Source organism: Myotis nattereri (genome assembly GCF_964212035.1).
Source record: "Myotis nattereri genome assembly, chromosome: 16".
Taxonomy (NCBI): Eukaryota; Metazoa; Chordata; class Mammalia; order Chiroptera; family Vespertilionidae; genus Myotis; species Myotis nattereri.
Genome location: NC_138091.1, coordinates 36321876 through 36334210, shown reverse-complemented (window position 1 = coordinate 36334210; position 12335 = coordinate 36321876). Strand labels below are relative to the sequence as shown.

The following is a 12335-nucleotide window of genomic DNA, read 5'->3' as shown; positions in this document are numbered from 1 at the left end:
CTCCACATGTAAACTGCAGTATGGATAATCAGTGTGAGAATTTTTTTAATGGAATTCTTTTATATATGTCAAATGTTCACTGTGCTCATGAAGGGGGTATTTAAAATAGAGTAACTATAAGGAACTTGTGTTTTAGTGGCAAACTGATATGTATGGAAACATTAACCATTAATATTAAGAAATATAGCTTTCTAAAAGGTAATTTAAAAAAGATAGCACATAACAGTTTGAAGCTTCTATCTCATACACAGTTCTTGGTAGTTTCTTGGTATAAAAGATTATCATGAAAGGACTATATTTTATTTGTTTATAGGTAACTTCTGAGTAGGGTGAATTAGCATAAAATGTTTTGAAATAGTAAATATTAATATATATATATGAAAATTGATATATTTTGTAAAAAAATTTTTACCATCTTTTTAGGTTATTGTTCAACCTATTGTGAAAGTCTGCAAAGAGATTTAAACACTTGTCCTGAAAACTAACTTTTTTTTACTGCCATATCCGGTTCTATCTTTGGTTCTCCTCCCTTTATTCTATTTTGAGGTAAAATAATTCTCAGGAGAGGAAATTCATATAGTTTTTACTTAATATTAAAGACTAAATCACTGTTATCAGTTTTAAGTAAACTAAAAAAAAACGGTTATCAGTCTATGTAAACTGGAAATGTAATGAAGTTTATATTTTGAGTGATATATCCTCTCTTGAACTTGGTCCTCATTCTGCTTGATGTGTGTTTGGCTCAGGGTATTCCTTATGCCTGGAAAACGTTTTGACTGGCTCACATTTTTTAGAAATGAAATTTGTGCTCCTAGTTTTTCAGGACTGTCATATAATGCCATTTTCCTGCCTGGTACTCATCAAGTCTCAGTTGTTGGAAATGAACACATTTGGAAATGGTATTCTTCATCTCCTTTGACATGGAGTACTGTCTGTGTTTCTGTCTTTTAGGCATGTGATTGTGAGGACCTCTCCCAGCCACAGGTACACATTTACACTGAGGACCCATCCATCAGTGGTTCCAGGGAGCATTGCATTCAGCTTACCTCAGGTAACTCAGGTGTTAATTTATTCTCTTCCATTCCTGAAGGTTGTAGAGGCAGCAATCCATTTAAAGCAAGCATCACTCTTCCTATAACTATTGAGCCACACTGAAGAAAAACATCTAGATAATATACTGGGAATTTAAAGATATATCCTTAATTGCCAATTTTACTGTGTCTGCCTTTTATTACCTTGATTTTTTTTCCTAATTTTAAAAAATTCTGCAGTATTATCAGTTAGCTATCAGATAAGGTGCTAGGTTATTTTAATGTTAACTTCCACGGTAACAGAGAAGATATAAAAATAGCATTTACTTATAAAATTGACATCTATTAATAGTGATTTTTAAATGCATTGATGTCAGACTGAAGAATATTATATGAGTAATTGTTATCTCAAATTACAACGTAACTTGCTGGGCTCCAGTAATGACTGGAGGTTAGTGATCACATTTGTAACTGTTGGTGGATTCTGCAGAGGGAAAATTGCCTAGCACTGTTCCAGACATATAATCCATAATCTAGGAGCACCACAGTTACTAGTCTGTGTTCTGTTGTTCCTTATTACCTTGCTTATGCTGCTGATCTCACAGTCTTAAGCATTGTAAATACTACCCCTCCTCTTTCTAATAAGCAGTGATTTACTCATGATTTCTGACTATTTCTCCTTGTCTTTTTGTTGTTAAAGAGAATTTCCCTCCAACATTTACTGTAGGCCAGATATTATTCTAAGTAACTTTTGCATGTATTTGCTCATTTACTTCTAAAACAACCATATACTATAGATACTGTTATTATCATACTTTGAGGCCATCTTTGGAATTGAAGTGCAGAACCTAAATATGGCTTCTCTGTGACCCCAAGTCTGGGCTTAACCAGCATGCAGCCAAATTTCAGGTTGGCTGTGTGTGTGGGATGGGATATTACAGAAGAGGGGTGTGAAGGGCAGAGAGGAGGGAGAGTGACCTATGATGTAAGGGAGAGCACTTAATGTACACATTTAAAATTCAGCATCCTCTTAGCTATCCACCACAAAACCCACAATGTTCAGATGAGTAGACAAACTATTGATTTTCAGCCAAAAATTATTTTTCTCACTGTTCTTTGGAGTGTTATCAGTGGTTACTAATTTTGAATCTATACCAAGCCAGTCCCGAATTCCTGCCTAAACACAGTCTGGGTCTGCCTCCATACATTATTGCCATTGTAACCATTTTCGACCTGGAGAGAAGCTGAAGTCTGGCTGCAAATGCCTGAGAATCCTTTGGCTGGTACACAGAGACTAGCTGTGGCCATCTAATGATTTGAATCCCTGCTTGGGTTTCAGTATACATTGTCTGACCAGTTTTAATTTGGTTTTTATGAACTGAATGTTTTTCTTTCTGTGATACTGTCACAGACAGTGTAACTAACCCCAGTGCATTTAGAACCTGAACTATCTGATACTACAAAGAGCTTCAGGAGAGTTATACTACGCAAATGAGCATCTACTCAGTGGTGCCGGCTTTACTGTAAAAAGGCAAGCTTTGTGTGTTTTGGGATGGATGTGCATAATTTTCCTAGACTGCTGTCACAAGTTATACCAAGAACTGGGCGGCTGACAACAGCAGAAATTTCTTCTCACGGTTCTGGAGGCGGGAAGTCTGAAATCAGTGTGTCAGCATGCCACACTCTGAAGGCCCTCGGGAAAATCTCTTCCATGCTTAGCTGCTGGTGTTGCTCACCATCCTTGTTGTCCTTTGACTGGTAGATGTATCACTTCAGTCTCTGCCTCCTTCGCCTCATGACTTTCTACCCATGTATCTGTGTGTCTTCTCTTCTTATAAGGACAACAGTCATCTTGGCTTAGAACCCATTCTAATTTGATATAACCTCATCTTAACTTGATTCCATGTGCAAAGAGCTTATTTTCAAATACAGTCACATTCACAGGTTCCAGGACGAAGACTTCAACATATCTGTTTGTGGGATACAATTCAACATAAAAGAGTATACGATGTTTTGGTCTTTGAATGTGTTCCTGAAATTCAGGGAAATTCCTCATTTATCTAATTTTGATTGATTTGACTTTAAGTGTCTATTTTTTTTTCTCTTTTATTTTACAGCGAAAATGGGCTGGACTTTCTATTGGGCAAGAAATAGAAGGTAGGTAAATATTTTAGCTACCTGAAGGAGATTTTCTTTATGATTTTCTCATAGTTCTGGAGATCTGTACAATTTCCTGTTACTGGTTGTTAGGTCATTGCACATTCATTATAATCTTACTAGAGGCCCAGCGCACAAAATTGTGCGTGGTTAGGGTCCCTAGGCCTAGCTTGCGATCAGGGCCATGTTCTGCCTGTTTGCCAGTCCCCAGTTCCGCCCCGCCCCCACCACCAATCCATTGGAGCCTGAGGGCTGAAAGGAGGGACCAAGAGGTCTGCTCGCCAGTCCCCACTGCTCCACTCAACCCAGTTTCCCTGTTAGCCATCCCCTGATCAATCGAAGCCTGAGGGCCAGCGAGGGGGAGGGACCAAGAGATCTGCCTTCCACCTGCTCGCCAGTCGCCACTGCTACCGATTGATTGGAGCCTGGCCGCCCTGATCAGGGAGTTGGGGGCAAACCGGCCTAGATCAGGCCGGTTCGCTGGCCGCAGTGGGCGTCATAGCGACCGGTCATTAGGTCATTATGTTCATGATGGCATTATGGTCTCTGGCTTTTTATATATATTGGTTATTGGTTAGATCTATGAAACTTGTTCTGAGGAAGATTCAGAGGCCTTTTGGAAGTGTCAGGGCGCTGTGATTTCCCCACAAGAGTTGGGTGAGAGAGGAATAAAAGTAGAAGGAGAGTGTTGTTCAGTATGTTGGAATTGATTCAGATGGGGAAGAACATCTCTAGTGATTATTACTATGTTTTAAAATCTGTGCCTGTGTCTCTTAATGAAAGTCATGTAAAGCTTCTCTCTTTACATGGGAGAGATAGAAACATAAATGATGAGGGAGATTCTTCTATTGGCTGCCTCCTGCACGGCCCCCACCCGGGATCGAGCCCACAACCTGGGCACGTGCCCCTGACCGAAATCGAACCCGGGACCCTTCAGCCCACAGGGCTCTATCCACTGAGCCAAACCGGCTAGGGCTGTAAAGCCCCCTTTTGTTTAAGTTCTGTTAGGATTCATTTTGGCGAAACTTTTAGTTACTTGGAACACAGCAAGTATCTGGTGTCCCTGTGATTTTTAAAAATGCTTCCTTTTTTACCCTAGTGTCCTTATATACGTTTGACAAGACCAAACAATGTGTTGGCACAATGACCATCGAGATTGATTTCCTGCAGAAAAAAAGCATCGACTCCAATCCTTATGATACCGACAAGATGGCAGGAGAATTTATTCAACAGTTCAACAACCAGGCATTCTCAGTGGGACAACAGGTAGCTTGAAATTTTCTTTCCTTGCTTTCTCTTTATAGGCATTCTAATCCCTGCAGTTGTCCAAAAATTTTTCTACTTTTAAAAAACTGAGAGGAGCTTTGCATATGAACAGGTGTATCTAAGATGAGTGTAACAAGTGAGGGAAATGTTTAGAAAAATTCTAAAGACACCTTAGGTTACAATGTAATGTATAATTACAGCAGCTTTTCCATTTGTAAATTGGGAACATACATGTCTCAGATTTCTTCTTTGCTTATTGTGGGGGCATTTGTTTAGTCTTTGGGTGCCTTTCTCTTTAATGATATATTTCTGTAGAAAAGTAGTTCTTAACTTTTTTTTGGTTATGAACCTCTTTGAGAATCTTAAGGAAATTATGTATGTATATTTTCAGGTTTTTCATAGAACCTCTGAAGCCCTGATTTTCTCTTTTTTAAAATGGTATTGCTGATGATGGCTGTTTGTTTGGACTTCACTTAATATCATATCGTTAACTTCCTAGGAAGAAATCTGTCCTTTTAAAATTGTACTCTTAAAAAATATGTGAATTTATAAATTGCTCTTTGTTTGTACACTTCCTATATAATAAAGAGCTAATATGCTAATTAGACCAAACAGCAGAAGCACCATCTGGACGACCATCCGGATGACCTTTGGACAAAGCTGGGGCTGTGAGGGTCGAGGCAGCCGGGGCTGTGAGGGCCGAGCCTCTTGCACGAATTTCATGCATCAGGCCTCTAGTAAATACATAAGTAATTATTGCTCCTTTACCCTTACATTTGTTCCCTTCTTTGTGACTTTTCCTAACCATTCCTAATTCCTTCCTCCTATCATAGTTCCATAGCCATGGTCCTCAAAGTGTGGTCCTAAGGCCCCTGAGGGTCCCTGAGGCTCTTTCAGGGGGTTTGCAAAGTCAACAGCTATTTTCATATTAATACTAAGACATATGTGTCTTTTTCCTCTTATTCTGTCTGGACAGTCATTCTGCTGTTCGGCCTAATTAGCATATTAGCTCTTTATTATATAGGATGAGCAAATGGTGCAGTTTTGTAGATATGTGCTAGTGCAGCACATCAGCTGCTAAAACAGTCATGGGGGCCAGCTGTCTTCCATTAAAGAGATTTGTGAAAAAGTGACTGTCACTCTTCCAACTTGTGTGTTTTTTATTTTGGACAGTAGAGAGTATTTTATAAACTAAAAATGTTATTTTTGTTAACACATCATGGATTTATTAGTTAATTTTAGATTAATAAATAAAATTTAAGTTCTTTTGTTCTAATTTCTAATATAGTAAATATCAATAGATATAACCTATATAAACAAAAGCTTTGTTTTTATTTTAACATTTTTATTGATTTCAGAGAGGAAGAGAGAGGGAGAGATAGAAACATCAATGATGAGAGAGAGTCACCGATCAGCTGCCTCATGCACGCCCCACAATGGGGATAGAGCCCACAACGCCTGCATATGCCCTGACCGGGAATTGAACTGTGACCTCCTGGTTCATAGGTCAACGCTCAACTGCTGAGCCATGCCGGCTGGGCAAAAATTTTTATTCTTATAAAGGATCCTGAGACTAAAATAGTTGAGAATCCTTGCTTATAGCGTTCCGATCTCTATGACCCAGCCTGGACTCCCCTGCAGTCTCTCACATGGAAGGTATGTAAGATATGGAACAGGAGAAGCGGTAGAAGGAAAGAGTGTTGGAGGGAAAGAGTGTTATTTATTTTCATCCTCTTTTTCAAAGGCATAGATCTGGAACAAGACTAAGAATTTGATAGCCCATACATTATAATATCAAACCTTTGTGAGTAGAAACTGAATTAATGATAGACAGGAAAGGATACAGTACATTTATTATTATTTTTAAGGATACTAGAATTGGTCTGAACCTCAGAGTTTATCTTATCTAACCTCCTCATTTTGCAAATGAGGAATTTTAGGTCCAGAGAAAGTAAATTACATACCCCTGGCTATACATCCAGGGGCATAACTGAGACAAGAACCCATTAGTCAAGTGATCAGTTAATTAAACAAATATATATATTGAATACCTGATATGTTCCGACCACCATTTTAGGCACTGCAGATCAGCAGTGAACAAAATACACATAATCCCCACTCTCATAGAACTTACTTTCTAGTTTGGGGAAGACAGGAAATAAGAAAAAAATGCCATGAACTTGAAGTACTTTGATGTAAATTGGATGATGCACTAGGGAGCCACTATGGAGCTACTTTGATCCAGGAAGGCTCTCCAAGAGGACCTTTAGCTGAAAATTTGTTGACTACCTATCCATTGCATTTGGGGCTACACCATATTCCTCTGGATTCCTATACTTTTGGACTGATAGTTCAGCTCAAGTCATCTTGCTAAACTTCATTATTGTGGTTTTTTTTAAAAATATATTTTTATTGATTTTAGAGAGGAAGGGAGAGGGAGAGAGAGATAGAAAGGTTAATGTTGAGAGAGAATCATCGATCCGCTGTCTCCTGCATAACCTCTATTGGGGATCAAGCCTGCAACCCAGGCATGTGCCCTGACTGGGAATCAAACCATGACTTCCTGGTTCCTAGGCCGATGCTCAACCATTGAGCCACACTGGCTGAGCTAAACTTCATTGTTTTTACCTTCTCCTTTAGCTTTAGTATTTTAATAGAAAATGCTTGGAAGAATGTTTAATAGAAAATGCTTTAGTACTTGTAATAATTTAAACCTAATAACGTGGATGTCTGTAAACTCATGAAATAAAATCCTCCATAATACAGAGAAGAAATAAATATCTTACCCCAAATCACTGTTGTTAGTATTTATTCCCTTTCAAAGTAAATGATAGTAGCAGGATTGACAGTCAACTTTGCCTGTTATGTTTATTGTTCTACCCCAGCATGTGAAGAGGGCTTAGCATGTGAAAGGCACTCAGTACATACTTGGCAAATGGATGCATCAGACGCTGTCTCTGTACTCGTGTGGCAGGCATTTGGTATTGGTTTTAGAAAAGCATGGATATCAGTCTCAGACCCAGGCTGACTCATGGCACTGTCATTTACTGTGACTCTGGGTCACATTGCTCAGCCCATCTCTGGCTCTCAGCTTCCTCACTAGTTAAAACTGAGGAATAATTTCTGTTTCCAAAAGAGTTTGTGAATATTAATTACATAACCTCCTGTGGTGATTGTTAGGTACACAGCAAATAATAAATATTAGTTCCCTTTTCCTCTCATTGGCTAGTCGGCAGTTTGTCCATGGAGCAGATATAAGAGGAATACATAGGACAAAGCTGCTTTTCTGCATTTAGAGAACATTGCTGATGATATAAGAGTGAAGTCATTGTATCATAAAGTAATTTTTCTGCCCTTTCCTCTTTTCTACATAGCTTGTATTTAGCTTCAATGAAAAGCTTTTTAGCTTAGTAGTAAAGGATATTGAAGCCATGGATCCCAGCATCCTGAAGGGAGAGCAGGGGACAGGTAAAAGACAAAAGGTATGTTTTATTTATAATTTTTATTTGATAATCTCTATGCTGTGAATTGTGCAGATAAATAGAATTTTCCTACCCACTCTCTTGCTCAGTGATTTCTTTCATATTATGCACTCTTTTATGATAGTGGGGAGAAAAAATTGCTTTTATAGCAAGCATTATTATTCTTTTTTATTAACCTGTTTCAAACTTTATTCCCAAGCTTCTTCAGCTTAATTAGCTGCAAAGAATGATTTATGTATAAGCAAAAACTGAAAAGAGCTGCAATGTCCAGGGCATTGGGCTAAAAAATATTAGAGATCTAGATTTTATCAGATCCATAAACAAAATTTGAAAAAGCAGTCATAATATAAAATAATAGCTCCCAGAAACTTCTTCAAGTTTATCTTCTTCAGAAGTTGACTCAATTCAGTTTGCTTCATTCTTGGAAGCCTCATCAAAATTCTCCCCAAGATCTGGAACTTCATCATCATCATCCTCTGCAGTAGCAATGGCGTGTTTCCATCCACAGATTGTTTGGGCAGAGCTTCAGCCAGTCTCCTTAAACTAGTCAGACTGTCTGCACCGAGCCGGTTTAAGATGCTAATAGCATTTCTGTCAGCTGCTTTGTCTCAGCATGGCCTGTAATGGTGAAAGTGTTCGCTGCCAGAGATGCCTGAACTTTAGGGTTATTAAAGTGGATCACTGTCCCTTGGTTTGTAAACATATTTACCTCTTTAATACCAGAGATATTATTTACCCCTAACTTCTTTAGGGAGACTGAAGTTTTTTATCATCTGCTGTAGCTGTTCTGTGAACCACCTTCTTCTTTCTACGAGCAGTTCCTTTCCCACCAATGTGCACTTGTGCCTGCAGTTTGGCGAGTTTCTCTTGGTTCATGATAGTTTCTTTCATCTTGTTGGAGAGGAAATGGGGCTGCGTGGGGGACTAGGGCTGACGCTCAGGGGGTCTAGGGCAGACCAGCTGAGAATAAGCACACACACGCAGGGACGCAAGATGGCAGCTCAGCAAGTATTATTATTAAAATACTAGAGGCCCCGTGCATGAATTCGTGCACAGGTGGGATCCCTTGGCCTGGCCAGAGATCGGGGCTAATCAGGGCCTTGTCGCCTAGTCATCCCTCCCCACGGGAGGTTGGCCGGCCAGCTGGGGGGAGGGACCGCCAGAGGTTGGCTGGCTGCAGGACATTGGCTGTGGGAGTGCACTGACCACCAGGGACATCTCCTACATTGAGCATCTGCTCCCTGGTGGTCAGTGCACATCATAGTGACCGGTCATTACGGTCGACCAGTCATAACGGTTGCTTAGGTTTTTATATATATAGATGGCATAAAATACACTTATTTGCAAACCTACTAGTAATTTGAAATTTGTAATCCTGGTTGAATAATATGTATTGATAATATGTATAATAAATAATAATAAGACAGGTATTATGAAAAGATATATGCATTGAAATAGAGAAAACTGGAATAATTGTAAGGTAGTTATGCAAAAGTAAATGTAACTTAAATGATAGTTTGAAGATTTGCTCTGCTCAGAGAGACATCATGTCCTCTTTGTTTTTGACTTTGCTTTAAGAAGTCCAGAAGTCTGCTATTGGACTACTAATTATTGTCTTTCTGTACAGATTGAACTAGGGCTGGTTCTTGGAAATAGTCAAGTTGCATTTGAAAAAGCAGAAAATTCATCACTCAATCTTATTGGTAAGACTTACAGTTTTTAGAAGATTCTGAATAACTCTGTTATATGTGATTCAACTACAGTGATTTTCAAGTGGCAAAGAGAATAGGGGCATCGCCCTTGAGAAAGCCTTTCACAAAATCACAATGAGCTAATGTAAGTTTAGGCTTACAGAAGATTTGCAAAAGTAGTTTAGAGTTTCTGTATACCCTTTACTAGCACCCTCTGATGTTACATGTTAAATAACCATAGTACGGTTACCAAAGCTAAATTATCATGGTTACATTGCTGCTAACTAAATAGAGACTTCGCCAGTTTTTTGTTATGTCCTTTTTCTCTTTCAGGATCTAATTCAGGACCCACATTGCATTTAGTTGTTTAGTCTCCATAATCTTCTCCAGTCTCTGACAGTTCCTCAGACTTTCATGGTCTTGTATGACCTTGAGAACTGGTCAATTATTTTGTAGACCGTCCCTCACCTGGTTGTATGTTAAATGCAATACTAGTGTCACTTTTGTTAGTGATGGAGTTAAATGATGAATGTGCAGGTAAAGGAAGTCTTGCCAACAGATTCATTGTGTAGTCCTATGCTTTTATATTAGCCCGACTTTTAAAAGCAGATTGAGCTTTACGAAGAGGAACCCACCAGAATAATAATGCCATTAACTTTACAGCAGTTATTATTTTTTATTAATTTAATAACTAAGTTGATGTTTACTCCAATAGAAAGTAGAGAATTTTCTTTGGTTGCATACTATCATATCCAAGGTTATTTAATTTTCTTGGAATGTATAGCCTTTTTTAATTCATAAATTATTATTCCCTCTTATTGTTTTTCTTAATTATAAAGTAAAATATTTTATAAAATATGAATAAACACTCAAACACAACTCACACTTTTAAAATTTTTTAATTTGATTCTGTTTTCATACTGTTTTATAATTTATTCTTTCTGATTAATGTATTTCAACCATCTTAATAAATACACCTTTCAACATTAATTTTAATAACTGTGTCATATTATGGGTGTGGGATATATCAAAATCTGTTATTTTTTTATTTTAAAAATATATTTTATTTATTTCAGAAAGGAAGGGAGAGGGAGAGAGAGAGAGAAACATCAATGATAAGAGAGTATCATTGACCAGCTGCCTCCTACATGCCCCTTACCCGGTATTGAGCCCGCAACTCGGGCATGTGTCCTGACGGGGAGTCAAACAGTGACCTCCTGGTTGAGCCACGCTGGCTGGACTCAAAATCTCCTGTTACTGATCAAATATATTTCTACAGTGTATTTTATGTTTTGTACACTTTTTTTTTTTTTTTTATCTCAGAGGAATTGTGTGACTTTCATACAGTGTGAGTATTTCTAAGTAATTTTTGTGAAGGTGTGATGGGTTTTTCCCTGTGGAAAATAAAATTGTGGTGATTTAGCATACAGTAAGTTTGGCCACAAGAGGACAGTAGAGTGTAAGAAAAACATTTTCTGTAGCTTTGTAAAGGAAATGTTAAGTCCACAAAACTCTAACCATAAAACTACCATTTAAGATAAATTTTTTCTAACGCAACCTTTTCTACCCTAATTTAATAAAACCTATAACATTAATTTTTTTATTTATAGTAGTGTATTCCAAGGCACTTTTATTCTTTGTATTTGTGATAGTTAATGTGGTTCTCTGGAGTTACTTTAGGTGGCACTATGACATTTAAGTGAAATAATTTGTGTCTGAAAGAATTTGAAAACACCAATTTTGAAATCATTAAAGACATTAGGATGATTTTAGACTTTGATGTACAAGTGAAGAAAAGCAAATAAGACACCAAACTTAGTGCATTTTCTCAGGCTGACGGGTTCATATACTCAATTATAAATTTAATCTAGATAAATACATGTATTTTTAAATACACTTGCCATAGGAGCCTTGAGGGACCGCTAGATTTCAGTTACATTTCTGGCAGCTGGTGTTGTCTTCATCAGATATGCACATGGTGTTTCTTCTAATCAACCAAATTAGTTAACTTGGTTAGGATTCCATGGATTGATTACAAATGGACTACAGCATGAGTTTAGCTAGTCATTTTGAAAGTTTTTTTACTGACCCTAAAGGGGGACCAGACAAAATAGTTAACATAGCAAAACTCATTCTTCTTAGAAAAGCAGCTAAGAGCATGTTGTTTATCTTTGTACAAGGGTAGCCTCTCTTTGTTCATTGAGGATGCCCCATGAGCTCTGTCTGTCTTTTTACACTTACTGATGAAGTTCTTGTTTCACATTTGATTATCTTTGTTTAACATAGGCAAAGCTAAAACCAAGGAAAATCGCCAGTCTATCATCAATCCTGACTGGAACTTTGAAAAAATGGGAATAGGAGGTCTGGACAAAGAATTTTCAGATATTTTTCGACGAGCATTTGCTTCCCGAGTGTTTCCTCCAGAGATTGTGGAACAGATGGGTGAGTTTAAAAAGGAGAACTTGATAAAACCTTATATTGTTTTTTAAAAATAAATGTCATGAAGTCTCTTTTCAGTAATGTTTTAAAATTATTCTTCAGACCTTCCAAAGTATTTTTCTCTTTTAACTTCTTCTAAAAATTTTTTTTTCCCTAAAAAAAAAATCTTTGACAAGTTAGAAGTTTAAAATTACATTTTAAATGTATGGAGAAATTATAGAAATATTTGTGGTTTTGCTCCATTTTTAAATTAATTAATTTATTTATTT

The 12335-nt window shown here is 37.6% G+C and overlaps 1 protein-coding gene and 1 pseudogene across 3 annotated transcripts in view; one reads left to right on the top strand and one right to left on the bottom strand.

The window, feature by feature from the left end:
- Positions 1-12335, top strand: part of NSF (N-ethylmaleimide sensitive factor, vesicle fusing ATPase) — a 126222-nt gene that overhangs the window by 14526 nt on the left and 99361 nt on the right. For both annotated transcript variants that reach the window (XM_081109411.1, XM_081109410.1), the window contains exons 3-8: positions 952-1051; positions 3149-3188; positions 4288-4454; positions 7829-7936; positions 9564-9639; positions 11914-12069. In XM_081109411.1, coding sequence (XP_080965537.1) covers positions 952-1051; positions 3149-3188; positions 4288-4454; positions 7829-7936; positions 9564-9639; positions 11914-12069 — 647 coding nt within the window. The remainder of the gene's footprint in view (positions 1-951; positions 1052-3148; positions 3189-4287; positions 4455-7828; positions 7937-9563; positions 9640-11913; positions 12070-12335) is intronic.
- Positions 8342-8827, bottom strand: LOC308532139 (transcription factor BTF3-like; annotated as a pseudogene). The gene has a single exon. The product of its transcript is annotated as a transcription factor BTF3-like (transcript).